At 40.3% G+C, this 15,274-nt stretch overlaps 1 protein-coding gene across 3 annotated transcripts in view; it reads left to right on the forward strand.

Moving 5' to 3' along the window:
• The window catches only part of TBC1D14 (TBC1 domain family member 14), a 69,521-nt gene extending 54,667 nt beyond the window's left edge, over positions 1 to 14,854 (forward strand). For 2 of the 3 annotated variants that reach the window (XM_027736217.2, XM_027736220.2), the window contains 2 exons: positions 9,847 to 10,105; positions 11,570 to 14,854. In XM_027736217.2, the coding sequence (XP_027592018.1) occupies positions 9,847 to 10,105; positions 11,570 to 11,635 (325 nt within the window). In that variant the 3' untranslated portion in view covers positions 11,636 to 14,854. Of the gene's footprint in view, positions 1 to 7,278; positions 7,329 to 9,846; positions 10,106 to 11,569 lie in introns of those variants that run through there. The other variant, XM_039385829.1, reaches the window with a different exon arrangement.
• Positions 14,855 to 15,274: the final 420 nt, after the last annotated feature.

Here is a 15,274-nt window from a genome sequence, read left to right on the forward strand (position 1 = left end):
GATGTTTAACATCTGTCTAACCTTTATTATTGTACTTGCGTTGAGTTGGAAGCTTATCTGGAAATACTGCTGTATAGCAGTGTTTATCCATATTTAGTGCCTATTTGGAATATCTTGTGAGAAAATCTGTTAGTCTTTCTATTGCATGTGCTGGTGTGTACCAGGGTTGTGTATTCAGAAAGTATTGCTAGTCTTGCATTTGAAATGTACAGTTTGTCCTGCACATAACAGGAAAAGCGTAGTTAAAACATTTGTCCATATGACATAAAACCACAGAAAAGCTATTCCGCTTAGCAGACAAGCAATTACAGTCTTTTTATAAGTTGAAACTGCTTTCCCTTTTAGTTCTAGTATACTCAGAACCTTTTTCCTTAGAGAGGAAAAAAGACAAGGATCTTAATTGCACTTCTGCCAAATTTCACTGTGGTATTAGGCACTCCAAACTGAGTGTTTGCATTTGTGCCTACCAAACTTTGGTTTGGGGCAGTTAAAATGTCTCTTTTCAGCAAGACTTTGTTGTTAATATTGGGATTACATGAAAGCTTTTTTGTGAAAAATTGGTTTGCCCTTAAATTGTTGACAAATTTTTCTGTTCTTGGGTATCTGACGAATACCTTCAGTAAAAGAATTAAGAGCCCAGTGGTAACAGCTTTTTTTTTTTCCTCTGAGATTAATAAGTTATTATTTTGGAAAACATTTGTGCTGTTAATGCAGTTCTAGCTGAACCACACTGGCAGTATCCTGATCTTAAGGATCTAGTCGGTAGCACTGAACACGTTGCTCATCTGTTAGACAGAAATAGATTTAAAGTAAATCAGTCCAATCCAACAGCTCAAAGTTTGAATACATGACTTTTCATAGAATCATAGAATTGCTGGGGCATTGGAACAGTCCTCTGGAGATCATCCAGTCTAAACCCCTGCTCAAAGCTAGGAGCAGGCTGCTTGGGACCTTGTCCAGCTGGGTCTTGAATATCTCCAAGGAAGGAGATTCCACAGTCTCTTCAGTCTGTTCCAGTGTTCAGCCACCCTTACAGTCAACAAGCTTTTTATTTTCTTAGGTTTAAATGGAATTTCCTGTATTTCATTTTGTGCTCATTGGCTCTTGTCCTTTCACTGGATACAACTGGGAAGAGTCTGGCTCTGTCTTCTTTACATCCTCCTGCCAAGTGTTTTTAGACATTTAGGTCTGAGCCATCTCTTCTCCCAGCTGAAGAGTACCAGCCTGCTCAGCCTCTCCCTGTGTATCAGGTGCCCCAAGCCTTTAGTCACATTCATGGTGAGCTGGACTTGCTCCAGTATATCCATGTCTCTCTTGTACTGAGAAGCCCAGTGCTGAGTAGGTGGGTGAGCTGCCGTGGCATGCTGGCAGTGCTGCTCCTGCTGCAGCCCAGGATTTGTGGTGGTCTTTGCTGCAGTTGCTGGCTTAAATTCAGTGTGGTGTCCACCAGGACCTCCATGTCCTTTTCTGAAAAGCTGCTTTACAGCAACTTGGTTTCCCAAATGTACTGGTACCTGGGCTTATTTCCTACCCAGGTGCAGGACTTGGCATTTCCCTTTGCAGGATGTCATGGAATTCATGATGGTTGCAGTGGAGTGGTGTATCAGCCACCCCTCCCAGTTTTTATCACCTGCAGATGTGCTGAGGGTACGGTCTGACCCATCATCTGGGTCCTTAATGAAGACATTTAAAAGTGTTGGATGAATATCAAACCCTGGTGTACACTGCCAGTGAATTGACTTGAAGCTATACTTCATACCACTAATGACAACATTCTGAGCTTGGCAGTGCCACCTGGTTTTCAGTCCACCTCACTGTCCATTTATCTAATCCATACTTCATCAGTTTATCAACAAGGATTTTATGGGATACAGCATTGAAAACCTTGCTAACGTCCAGATACACAACCTCCATTGCTTTCCCCTCTTCCACCAAGCCAGTCATATCATTGAATAACACAATGAAGTTTGATCAGGCATGATTTTGCCTTGATAAATCCATATTGGCATCTCCCAATCACCTTTTTGACCATCATATTTTTGAAATGATCTCCAGGACCTTTTCTTCCGTTACTTTCTCAGGGATGGGAGTGAAACCAACCAGCCTGTAGTTTGCTGGATCCTGCCTCTTGAATATAGGAGTGACCTTTGTTTCCTTCAAGTCCTGAGGAACCTGTCCTGATAACTGGGGTCTTTCAAAGATAGAGAGTGGCCTCACAATGACACCAGACAGTTTCCCCACATACTTGTATATCCCCCATTCGTTTAAATATTCCCTAATGTGATCCTCCTCCAGCTAGGGTAGGTTTCCTTGCACTTGGCTTTCCCGCTGGTCTGGACGTGGGCTTCCTGAAGACAAGTCTCAGTGAAGGCAGTGAGTACAACAGCCTTCTGAATGACCTTTGTCACCAGGTTCCTTGCCCTGTTCAGCAGTGGGCTTGTGTTTTCCTTGATCTTTTTACCTGCTGGTGCAGGAAAATCCTTCTTGTTGTTAACATCCATTGATGGATTCAACTACAAATGGACTTTTTATTTCCTAGCCCCTTCTCTGTATACTCAGGCAATGTCTGTATTTCTCCAGGGTCACCTGCTCTTCATTCAGCCTCTTTTATGCTTCCTCTTTATATCTGAGTTTTGTCAGGAGGTCCTTGTTTATCCCTACAGGCTTCCTGCTGCCTTTGCCTGAGTTCCTTGATTTGCATGTGCCTTTTGTACAGAGGGTGGTGTACTATGGGTTTTGTGTGACTTGGCTTTTACACTGGGATTAAATATTAATGCACTATGAGTAGGGCAATGAGAGGGTGTGTAATGTACAGGCTCATTTCTCCCAACATTTAATGGGAGAAATACCACTAGAAGGATTTTTTGACTGAAGGCTGAGAATATTAAACTGAACTTAGATCTATGCCCAGAGTATGGAAAAAATACTAGGATAAGATAGAAGGGAAGAAAGAGAGCAGAGGCTGGTGTGTTCAGTGATAAGAGGAAAGGTGTTGAAATTGTATTGCCTCAGACAATGTTGTGAAAAGCCAGTGTGTGGAGGAAGCAATTGAATAAAAGGGATATCAGAATAAGATGACTGTAAAACATGTGGGAGAGTAACTGGATAAACAACATTGAAATCACCAGGTTATTGTATTTTTAATGGGTAATAATGTCAATAGCAAAAGGCAGTCCAGAAATAACATTGGCCTGTTACTTGATGGGGGTGGACATTTCACAAACAGAACATAGACAAGGCAGAGGTGTTTAATGCCTTTGCTTTGGGCTTCAGCACCAGTAATAGGTTTTGGGGAGCCCTGAGCTGGAAGACCATGGCCGTGAGAATGATAAACTCCCATTTGACCCTGAGCTTCTGTGGGACTTGCTGCTCCAGCTGGATGGTCTGTGGGGCCTGATGGGATTCATCCAAGAGTACTCAAAAGAACTGGCTGATGTCACTGTGAGGCCTCTCTCAATGATTTTTGAATGATCTTGGGAATCTGGAGAGGTCCCAGTTGCCTGGAAGCTGGCTAACCGCTGTCCCAGTTTTCAAGACAGGCACAAGGGGAAACTACCAGCCTGTCATTCTCACTACAGCAACTGGTCAAATTATGGAGAGGATTATTCTGGGAGATACTGAAAAACATCTGAAGGACAATGCAGTAATTGGTCACAGCCAGCACAGGTTCACAAAGCATAAGTCCTGCTTCACCAACTTAATTTCCTGTTATGACCCAGGTACCCTCCTAGATGATGTAATGTTTTTAGATTTCAGTAAAGCTTTCGATACCCTCTCTTACAGGATCCTTCTGAACAAAATGAATAAACACATCATGGGCTGGGTGAGCAATTGGCTCACAGGTCAAGCACAGAGAGTAATAGTGAATGGGGTAACATCACAATGGGGTTCCACAGGGCTCCATCTTGGACCCTGTGCTTTTCAACATTGTCATGAATGACTTGGATGCAGGATTAGAAGGGATATGAAGCAAGTTCACAGATGACACTAAAGTGGAAAAATCTGCTGACTTCCTGGAAGGCAGGGAGGCCCCACAGAGAGACCTCAACAAATGAGAGGACTGGGCAATCACCAACCATAGGAAGTTCAACAAGAGAAAGTGCTGGATTCTGCACTTGGGATGGGCCAACCCAGTACAGGCATGGGGAATGAGATGCTGGAAAGCAGTGCCAGGAAAGGGACCTGGATGTCCTGGTCAATCACAAATTGAATATGAGTCAGCAGTGCCCTGGCAGTCAGGAGGGCCAATTGTGTGCTGGGGGCATCAGGCAAAGCTTTGCCAGCTGGTCGAGGGAGGGGATTGTCCCACTCTGCTCTGCACTGGGGTGGCCTCACCTTGAATATTACGGCAGCTTTGGGCACCACAAAATAAGAAAGATATGAAGCTTTTAGAGAGTGTCCAAAGGAGGGCAACAAAGATGGTGAAGGGCCTTGAGGGGAAGCCATATGAGGAGAAACATATATAAGGAACAACAGCAGAAATCAGAGATGTAGAAAAACAGACTCTTTTGACAAAAGGTTGAAGGTTTATGTTCCTTTCAGCAGTTTCAGTAGATAGACTATTGTCTTTTCTTGAGCAAACCTTTATGTGATCAGCTGTTCTCTCTTAGCACATATATAGGGTAAAAAAAACCAAACACAAAACCAAAACAAAAACCACCAAAAGAAGAAAAAATTACAGACTTGTGAGCAAAGAACTGAAGTGATGAAGTCTGTGTTGAAGTGTTGTTGACGTGTTGAAGCACATCAGGTCCCCTTTTTGTTCCCTCTGTGGGTGTTGTTAAGAGCACTTGAAAGAAACTTCAGTCAGGAGTGACTGTGGATGGCACTTCTCAAAGTCTTTGTATCAGTGGACTGACAACCCTTAGCATTTCTTGCTGATTACCTGCATCCATATTCAAGCTGTTTATTTTAATTCCAAGGACAATTTACTGTGTTACTCCTGTCCCTAGAGAGTCACAACACTGTGATCTTGCACAGGGATGTAGGCTGTTCCAGATGGACCTGCCCAATCTTGTATTAAACTTTTTTTACACTTGTCTTGAGCTAGACAGCTTGTACCACTCTGTCCTTAATTTTGTTAGGCAGAGCAGGTTGTATTTATCTATGTAAAACTTGCATATTTCATTTAAATGTATACGTGTATATGTGTGTAAGTGATGTATATGTGTGTGTGCATACACATGCATACTTTATACTTCAAAATACTTTGATCCTGTAGGAAGCAGATTTAGATTTTTTTTTTTTAAATCACCACTGAGTGTGGCTGGAGTTTAAAGTCAGGGAAGAATAAGGTACAGTGTCACATTGAGTAGGTAGACCTTTTGCTTGTAGGTAGGAATCTTTGTGAAACAGCCTTGCTCTAACAGCATTACTTTTATTTAAATGAACATTTGTTCTGAGCCCCAGAGGGATGCCTGCTGCTATTCCTGTGACTGGTGTGGTTACTGTGCAGGCATGTGTGCAGCAAAGCTCAGCTGGTGCCAGCTCGGGGAGGGCTCTAGGAGCCAGTACTGCACAGATCAGTTGCTGGGAAACCCTCCTGTTCCTGCCACAATTACAGTGGAATCAACTAGTCTCCTTTGTGCTTCTTCCTGTAACCAGTGCTGCAGGGAATGGCAGTAAAATTGGTGTGCTTAAATAATTTTTGAAGGGATGTGATCCAAGGAAAAGAAATGCTGTGCGTGGGCCCAGCTGTGCAGGTGATGAACTGCTGCTCTGGGCTTTCTTGGGTAGAGGATTTAGGAAGGGGAGCCCCCCTGCCAGTTTAGTTCCCCCACTGCCTTCCATGATGGGAAAACTCCAAGGACTGAGTAGCTTTATTAAAAGATACAGTGGCATGATTATCAGAGGATACCTGCCACAAGTAAGCTATCTTTTTTACAAAAGGACCCATGTGCTTCAAACCCAAACTCTGATAAATCTCACAGAAAGAATTCAAAGGCTATACAGGTTTCGACTTTTTTTTGAGAATATAAAGGGGATCAGGTGTGAAAGAACTGTAAAGAGCAATGTGCAGTCAGGTTCACAGAGAACAGAGGGAAATAGTGTGTCTGAATAGCCCAGTTTTGGCCTCTCGCTCTGTCAGATGATGTTCTGCAGGCTCTTGTGAGCAGAGCATAATGTGGATCTGCCAAGGACACATGCTGTCTATTTATGGCCTGCTGCTGCTATACAAACACCTCTTTATCCCTACTCAGAAAAATGATTTTGGCAATAATTATAGCCAAAGGCTGTGTTTGTACTGATGGATTGATCAGTGATTCTGTGGTATTACATGGACTGTGATTGTGCTCTGTGAACACGAACTTTCTATTGACACCATGTGCTTGTTATGATAAAGGTCCAAGTCACTTTGTGTGGCCATTTTCAATGGGTGCTTCCACTAAAATATTTATAAGCTTGCTCTGTGTTACTTTAAGAAAAGCACAGTCCACACTGCTGCCAAAAAATCCACTTAGGATGATATTTTAAGTGCATGCCTCCTCATCAAAGAAAAAATGGACTGTAATTCTGTCTAAAGTTTTTTGGGGACATCCTGATTTTTTGAATTGGAATTGTTACCAGACTCCAAAAGATCCCAGTCTTCAGCCCAGTTTACAGTGTGCTTATCCTTATGTCACTACAGATTGGAGTGGAATCAAGAGAAATATTGCAAGGTGAACGAGCAAGGCTTTTTGGTTACTTTTGACTGGTTGGAAATTGCTTAGAAACATGCACAGTATTTATATTAGATTGATACATTTTACAACGCAATCTGCTTTGCTGAGTGCTAAGAAGTTGCTCTGTTGCAGTCAGTATTTTATATTACACAATATTTACTTCTTTTTTTTTTTTCCTTGTAAGGAACAAAGTAAATACTTCCACTTTTTATTTTAAACTGTAATGATTTTAAAATTTACAGACCTGAGAAAAGAATGTGTAGTGCAAGAAATACACAAGATCTGATTTGCATCAGTGTTGTGCGTGACTTGCCAATCTGAAATATGGGATACCTGTCTGCATTGCTCTTGGTAACAATATCTTATGAAGAGTTTTTAAGCAGAAAAGAAAGAGAAAAAAGGGTAGGATGGAAGAAAGAACAAAGGAATGAAAGCACAGAGCCTGTGATTATCATGGTAGCTGTGCTTTGCTTTCTTGATAACATTATGCTGTTGCTTTTCCCGTGAGCAGCAAACCAACCAGGACTTCATGCATCTACCTCAAAGAACACTCTCATCGTAAGCAGATCTGGGGAGGAACAGGAGCTTCTGATACTTTTTTCCCTCTTCCAAACAGAGAGAGGCCAGTAGACTGCACCTGTGTTCCTGTGACCCTGACACCTCTGTGTGAGTTGGCTGTGCTGTCTGCACCTGGGACTTACAGTGGTTGGAAGAGACCTGCAGACAGAAAATCATCCACAGTACAGAGGGAGCAGATCATGTGCAGGGAGTGTGCCAGTGCTGCTGAGAGCCACTGCTCTAACTGGTTCAGTCAGGCAGCTGCTTTATTGCTGTGATAATTTCAGCTGGGTTTCGGACCAGTAGCTCAGATGTCTAATAAAAAACGTCTTTTAATGGGAAATCTTTGAAGGGAGCAAATGCTGTATCCATTCTTAGCAGTGATTCCTACTGATGTTTCATTGCTTGTTCTAGGGGGCCCAGTCTCTGTTCTTAGGGCTTGATGCCTCAATTCCATCCAAGGATTAATGAAAGTTAATTGCCTTGTGAAGTTCCTGCAAATGGCCCTTCCTTCCAAATTATGAAGAGCTCAATGGCAAATACCTTATTTGATGTGACAGCTTTTTTGATGTGAGCAAATCTTCTCATACAAAAGTAGTGTTCTAATAAATAGTTCTTTCTTCTGACAGTTAATTTCCCACATAGTTGGAGATTTAATACACATGGGTTATTCAGGTTAGGTCTGAATCATGACAGAATAATACCTTTTGAGAATAAAAACAGTTCCAAAAAATTGGCATTGTTATTTATCTTTAACCAGGACTCATTTCTGGCTGGGTGTTTGTCTGCTGCTTGGTGACCAGGAAAGGACTCAGTTGAATTGCTTCCTATTACACCGTTCCTTTTAAATTGAAAAGCTGTTTCCTGTGCATGTGTGTGTATAGACACAAGTTTTAACTGTGCTGTGTAGATATTCTGTAGCAAGACAGTTTTACATGGCATGTGGCTGTACAAAAATATTGAAAGATTATAAAGTCTGCAGTGCACCATCAGCCAGTAACCCAAAGAAAGAGCTTGTATTGTGCTGTTCTTTTGCATTTGTGTATGTGTGTAAAATACATACATGAGCAGTTTTGTGGGGTTTTTTTCATCCCAGACTCTTGTTTGTTTATTTTTATAGTTCTAATTTAGCTCTTTGGAGAACAGAATTTAAATCATTTCCGCTTGTTATAAAAAGATTGCAATGAGATGAAAAAAATTTTAAAAAGTAAAATCCTAAGGATCATAAACCTGCAATCCACTTGTCACCTGAGCTTGTGCAAATGTTAGTTTTGTCTTGATGTTTCTAAAATGAATATATTTTCCCTTTTTTCTGTCATGTGCTGATTTATACAGAAGCCGGATACTTGATGATGCATCATTCAAATAATCTTATATGGTAAAAAGCAGATACTGCAGAAAACCTTTGATTATTAGGATTTGCTGTGAAAATACATTAATTCATGTTCCATACCTATATATGTGTGTGTATGTATCTGTTCAATTTTATTTTTTAATGTAAATCCGAGGTTCTTAAATGAAAAACTTGGAGGGGATAGAGGATAGTCTTAAACACAGGATAGCTGCTGTTGGATTCAACATACTCAAAAGGGACTTTTTTGTGAAAAGCCATGGAAAGGTTTGATTTAAATTTGAGCCTTTGCTGACCTCTGCCGGGGAGAGAATTCTTTGCAGTTTGACAGAGATTTTTGTGCAGTGCATTTGGGGAGAAAGGTTCTCTCTGAATACTGAAGGAAAAAACCCTGTAATTCTTTTCCCTTATATACTGTAAAGTGATTCCAGGAAACTCAATTCTCATCACTTGCTGTTGGGTCATTGTTGGGGGCAATGAGAGCTTGTGCTCTGCTGTGTAGCCAGTGTTGGATAGAGAGAGAGGGGGGAGCAGTTTCGTGTTCCTGCCTGCAAGGCTGTCAGCATTTTGGTGAAGGAAGAAATGCGCTCTTGCTAGTTAATGAAAATACAGTTTTAGCAACCGGGAGGAGATTCTTGCTTCTGCCATTACCCTTTTTCTTTGGGGATCACACCCCTTCAGCCACACTGAGCCACCATCTTATCACAGCTATCTCTGAACCTTCTCTCTGGACATCCTGCTGTTTCTCTCAGCTTGTGAGAGGTTAAGCTGATCTTTCCTCCAAAAGTTATGCTGTTATTATTTTGCCAGTCAATCAAGCCTAGACCACAAGAGTTTATTTTACACATCTCTCTTATCTGATCCACAAAATTCCCTTTGCAGTTTGTCTTAAGGTTCATCTTTTTGTATTTTCACAGCTGAAACTTCATCAATCCTCAGCTCTGAATTGATGATTAAATAGGCCTTTGATTATACCTGTGATCAGTGCATGCTCATCGTAAAACCGTATATGTTGTGTCCTTGGTGTGATCCAAGAAAATCAAACTTGGAGACCCAGGCTGATAGCAAGATGCCTTACTGGTTGTACAATTTGATATTGTTTTGTGGGTTGGTATGCTGCAAGTAAGAGAAGTACTTCTGAAAACCAGGAAGGCATATTCAGTTATAAATATTTGAGAAGCCTCAAACTTACTGGTGGTCGGTCTGTGTCCTTCTGCGACTACCCAAGACATTTTTCTTGTCCAGTAACTCTGAAAATTTTGTTCCATTTTTCAGGATATTCACATTGTACAGCAAATCTTTGCCACTAGACTTGGCATGTCGTGTCTGGGATGTGTTCTGCCGTGATGGAGAAGAGTTCTTATTCCGTACAGCGCTGGGAATATTAAAACTTTTTGAAGATATTTTGACTAAAATGGACTTCATTCATATAGCCCAGTTTTTAACAAAGCTACCTGAGGACTTGCCTTCAGAAGAGTTCTTCACATCAATTGCTGCCATTCAGATGCAAAGTAGAAACAAAAAATGGGCTCAGGTAAAGAGGATGCCAATATTTGATAACTGATGATTGTACTGTACTCATGAAAATGGGGTTTGGCAACATCTGGAAGAATGTTTTAGCAGAGCTAGTGTTTCATTTTAGAGGTAGGTGGGACTGTGTAGCTCACTCCATGCTTTTAGCATAGGTTGAGGTGAGTGGATTCCCTGAGCTTACTCTCCTCTGGAAAGGGAGAGCTCAGCCAACATTCAAAATTGAAATGTTGAGTGCAATTGATGAAGTGTCATGCAGCTTTTAAAATTTATCAGTTACAAAGGCTGCTGGCAACATTACAAGTTGATATTTGTAAGCAGAAATTCACTCTTTGGGAGATGACAATTTATCAGGACACATTATCATACAGTTGTCATCTTAATTTTCTTGAGGATCTCTTCTGCCTGATTTAGGGCTGTACAAAAGTGATTGCATCTCTGACTTCTTTACTGAGATTTGTCATGTGATTTCAGAAACAGTCTCATCACTGTAATTTCAGCTAAATTCCAGTTTAAAGAAAAAGGATATGTCATCTGAATGTGGAAATGGTTAAGTGGCTGTAAGAGCCATTCATGCTGGAGAGTGGAACCCCCTTTTTTATTTTTGTTTTTTCTTTGTTCAAAGCAGTAATACAGCCCACTTCACTAGTCGTTCTGTAACAGAGCTCTGCCCATCCTACCCAGTTATCTTTTTGCAGTGAAGCAGAAAGATGATGTTAAATGTAGTGGTTGGGGCAATTTGGCTGCAACTGGGTGTTTATGGTCCTTTCCTAGGGTAGAAATCTGCCTGTAGGTGCTGGGGATTGCCAGCTTGCTCTTTGAGGTGAGGATTTCTCACCTTCACAGCAGGAGTAGCTTTTAGCCCCCTGAGCCTTATGTGGTGTGTGAGAGGGAGCACGACCTGCACTGCCCACCCCAGAGCAGCACAGGGACAGCGTGTCCTCCCTGACACCACCTTCCTCACAGAGTAGTTGGCATTTGACCTCTGGCCTTGGTCCTAAGTCATAAGCACAGATCCAGCTTTGTTTCTTTCCTCAAGAACATTTTTCAGCCAGTCTCTGCAAGTATCCTCCCAGTCTCATTCCTCATTCAGTTGACCTCACTCACCTTCTTTAAATGTGTCATGTGTGCGTGAGGATTGCATTCCAAATAAATTCTCAGCCTACTGCTGCTTCCCTTGCAGGGAAGGAGAGATAGGGGTCCTGTTCTGCCAAGTACCCCAAATAACAGGCTTCAAAAGTGGACTTTAAACCTTTGTTAAATTCATTTCTATCTACCACGCCACAAGGGCTTATGTATGGCAGAGGTCTCTGTCAGTGGAGAGGTTCTGTAAATTTGATTATATTTAGTAGTTAAAATAGTATTAATACATAATTAAATAACAATTAAATTGGAAACTCTTCAGACAATGAATTATTGAGTCATTTTTAAAATCTTTTTCTTCTCTCTCATTCCTTGAAATGTCTAGATACTGGCTGCTCTGCAGAAAGATAATCGGGAAATGGAAAAAGGAAGCCCTTCACTCAAACGTTAACGTTGGGTTTGCCTCCTGTGACTCAAAGGAAAAGAGCTAAAGTGGCAAAACTGTTGAGTACTGTTTGACATGTATGAGCCTGCAAATCAAAGTGTTATTTCAGAGTTTTGTTTAGTAGTAGGATAGCCTTAAAGGGGAGAGAAGAAAAATAAGGAGGAGGAAGAGGAAATAAATAAAAATAAAAAGGAAGGAAATCAGGGGATAAACCCCTTATAAATTAAACCTAGGCTTAGCCTTAAACTTTTAGTGGTATGAGCATATGCTGTGGAGAGCATTACACATTCTGTACTTCTGATGAGAGCAGTGAAACAAAATAATATCAAGGGTTTAGATTTTTCTAAATTTCTTTCCTGTGATGTTTTAAAAGACTGGACGTTCAGCAATGTTGGTTGCTGTAAAAGCTATTCCCCTGTTTCATTCTTAGGCAGGATATATTTCCAATGCCTATAAAAGTCACTGGATCTGGATTTTAAATAACTGGTGCTGGAATTTATAGTTAAATGATGTGAGGACCATTTCTTTAGAAATGCTTCTATTTTATAGGCTGTGGGTCCCATTTACCAAAGAAATCATGTAGACGTAGAATTACATTCCTTTCTTTAATAAGAAAAAGTTAAGTAGAAAGTAACCTTGGAAGAGAAGTCACACTAGCAGTGCAAAACCAATTATTCTTCAAGATGCCTTGGAAATCTGGATGCATATGGAGGAAATTCCATTAATCAGACTAGATTCTAAACTCACCCGGAGGGTTCTAGTATTAAGCTGGCATCATTTCCCAATTGTACTCTCTTTCCTCTGGTTAAAGCCAGGGTCACATACTACTAGAGGCGTGTTTCTGTGTCTCCAGTCACACTGATAAAACTGTGGGCTGAGCAGATAAACTGAGAAGTGGTTAAAAGCAATTTTGCTAGTTACTTTAAATCCAGCTCTGCTCCTTGGCAAAGGTGAGGAGGAAGGGTGAGGGGAGCAGTCAGGTTCCACAATGCTGCTGCTGGAAAGAAAAGGTTCTGTGGGATCTCCTGGATCTGCTGCTGCTGCTCCAGGGGAAAAGCGTTATGTGGAGCTAATCATACAGTGACAAGTGAAAGAAGTTTATTGGAAATGTACCAGACAAACACCATCAGGATAAGTACAAGCTGTCATTCCGAGTGTTTTATCTGGCCTCTAATACATGAGAGCAAATTACAGCGGCAGCAAACCGCAGTTACATAAACCCCTTACACATCTCAGATCCCCTCTGCCTCCAGAAGAATGTTGAAGGGCAAATCACGAGTGCCTCTGCTTTACAAGAATGTTTATCTTGTAGTGTGTAGTATAAAATCTATTTTATAATCATGATCATTGAAAAGGGAAATGTAACTAAAGCAATATTTGTGTTAACTGTAAACAGGGGTTGCTAAATCCTCCAGCTGTGTGGTCAGCAGTTTCCCAATGCTCTTCAGTCTGGTTTATGCTGATTATTTTGGCATAGTCTGAATGAAACAATGAGAAGAATAGTTGTACACTGCTCAACTCAATATTTAATATACTGTGGGACATAATCAAAATACTGTCTTCTGGTACAGACAGCGTTACTGTGAGGGATAATTTGATTGTAATGTTAAGAAGAGTGAGAACAAGATTTGCTGGTAAGTGAGGACTCGTAATCACTTTGAAAGATGTGTAATGCAAATACAGCCTGCAAGTCTGATACCTCATTGACCTCTTTTCCTGTTCACTTCGTGTACCTGGTGTAATGGATGTGGATTTTTTGTTGGTCATCTTAATTGCTCCACAAGACTTCTTTTAGGTCATCACTTACTGAAAATAGACATTAAGACGTTGATAGGAAATGTGTTAATTCTCCCAGAATTTGTGCAGCTTAGGTCCTCCAGTGACTGGTACTTGTATGCTATGTTGCTTTGAAGTGCAGTAGAAAGCAGGAAGGTCAGTAAGTGTTTTTTAATGTTACTTTTTCTATTGCGACAATAAATATGCCTTTCCATGAAGGATACGAGAGGCCTACCATCCAAAACATTTGCACTATGCTTTTAAATGGTTTATTGAACACGGAGAGAACTTCTTCCTCAGTATACATTTTTAGGTAGTACTGTAACTGGCTTTGCGATTTAAGTTTTCATTGCAACCACATTTGTATTTCCTTTTGAAACAAGTCTACAAGTGTGGCTCATTTGTCTGGTTAAAAATGCATTTTTTAGCTACTTAGGTATGTTGGCAGCCATCGACAGCCTGTTCTTTTTCTCTTCTCAATAAGATGTTGAATGTAACAGTGACAGTGGGCACAGCTGTGGGGAAAAAGGCCTGCTGCAACACTTGTGCACTGTTTGTTACTTGCAAATGTAATTATTTTGCTTTTGTGATTTGATCTTTCTGTTCTTAGAAGTTGTATATATTTTCTAAATGATTTCTTTGTGTATATAAGGTATGTTCTTTAATGAAGAAACAGCAATGCAATAAGGAGCTTTGCACAGTTTGTTTTCAGACAAAATACATGTGAAAAAAATAATCACCTGCCTAAACATGCAATTGTTTCAACTTCTCAGTAACTTGATTTGAAGGTAATGCTTGAATTTTGATAAAAACTAGAGATGAGTAGTAAGGGCATAGAATTACTTGCCAGTGAGCTTTTTAAGTGTCTTGCAGCATACCAAATCTCTTAATTAGCTATTACAGAAACCGTCCTTAAGGAATTCAGGGAATTGGATTAAAGAATTTGACAATTTTATTGTTCAGGTGCTTGAGAGTATCTGTAACAAGATGCATGAGATTTTCTTTCATTGAGCAAATGTCCCCATCAAGCAAACTTTCTTTTCTTCATGGGTTTAAGGAAAAGTAAAACTGCTGCAATGCACAGAAGTACCACTGTACATGCAGCAGATCAGAGAAACCAGAAAACTTCAACCGGCTTTGAGATTCTGTACAATCTGCACTTTATAATAAAGCAGTTTTGCAACTTTGATCTGCAGTCAATCATTAACATTATTTCACTTAGTAAACAATTTCAATCGGAAAAAATGGTACCTTGTAACAGGTTATTTTTGAATGTTTTAAAAAGTAGAATGACATATAGAGAACTATTCATACATCCCCGTACATCATGTTTAAATTGGGTTTCTGTAGTTACCACGTTTGTTTTGTTTAGATATGTGTATCAAACTGAAACTTTTTTCAACTGTAAATATATGGTTTTGTTAAATAAAGTCATGTAAACTTATCTTAGTCACCTGTTGTCAGTGTAATTCAGAACCCAAAATCCCAGTACCTCTCTGTTTCTTCACAAGCTTCTCCAGCAGTTTTTGTCTGTCCAAAAAGAGGACTTCAGACCATTTATGTATTGCAGGTGGAGGACTTTTTGCTGATGCTTTCCAAGTTAAAATACCTGTTAAATTATATGAGACAGTTAGAAGATTTAATACTTTATGGTGCCCATGCTTTAGTCCCATTTCATACACCTTTCTCTGGACTAGGTCTGAGAGTTGATAAATATATTATGAAAAATAGTTGTAAATATATTTCTGTGATGTGCAAAACTCAGAAATGCCTGAATACATTATCCTGTCTTTTTTTTTGAAAAGAAGAAATCTTGGTTTATTGCAGGTTTTATAATCACAAAGCGTTTCTGTGCCTAAGGTGGTATTG

This window comes from Pipra filicauda, unplaced genomic scaffold (genome assembly GCF_003945595.2).
Source record: "Pipra filicauda isolate LSUMZ 115617 unplaced genomic scaffold, ASM394559v2 scaffold43_size3849885_pilon, whole genome shotgun sequence".
In the NCBI taxonomy this organism is placed as follows: domain Eukaryota; kingdom Metazoa; phylum Chordata; class Aves; order Passeriformes; family Pipridae; genus Pipra; species Pipra filicauda.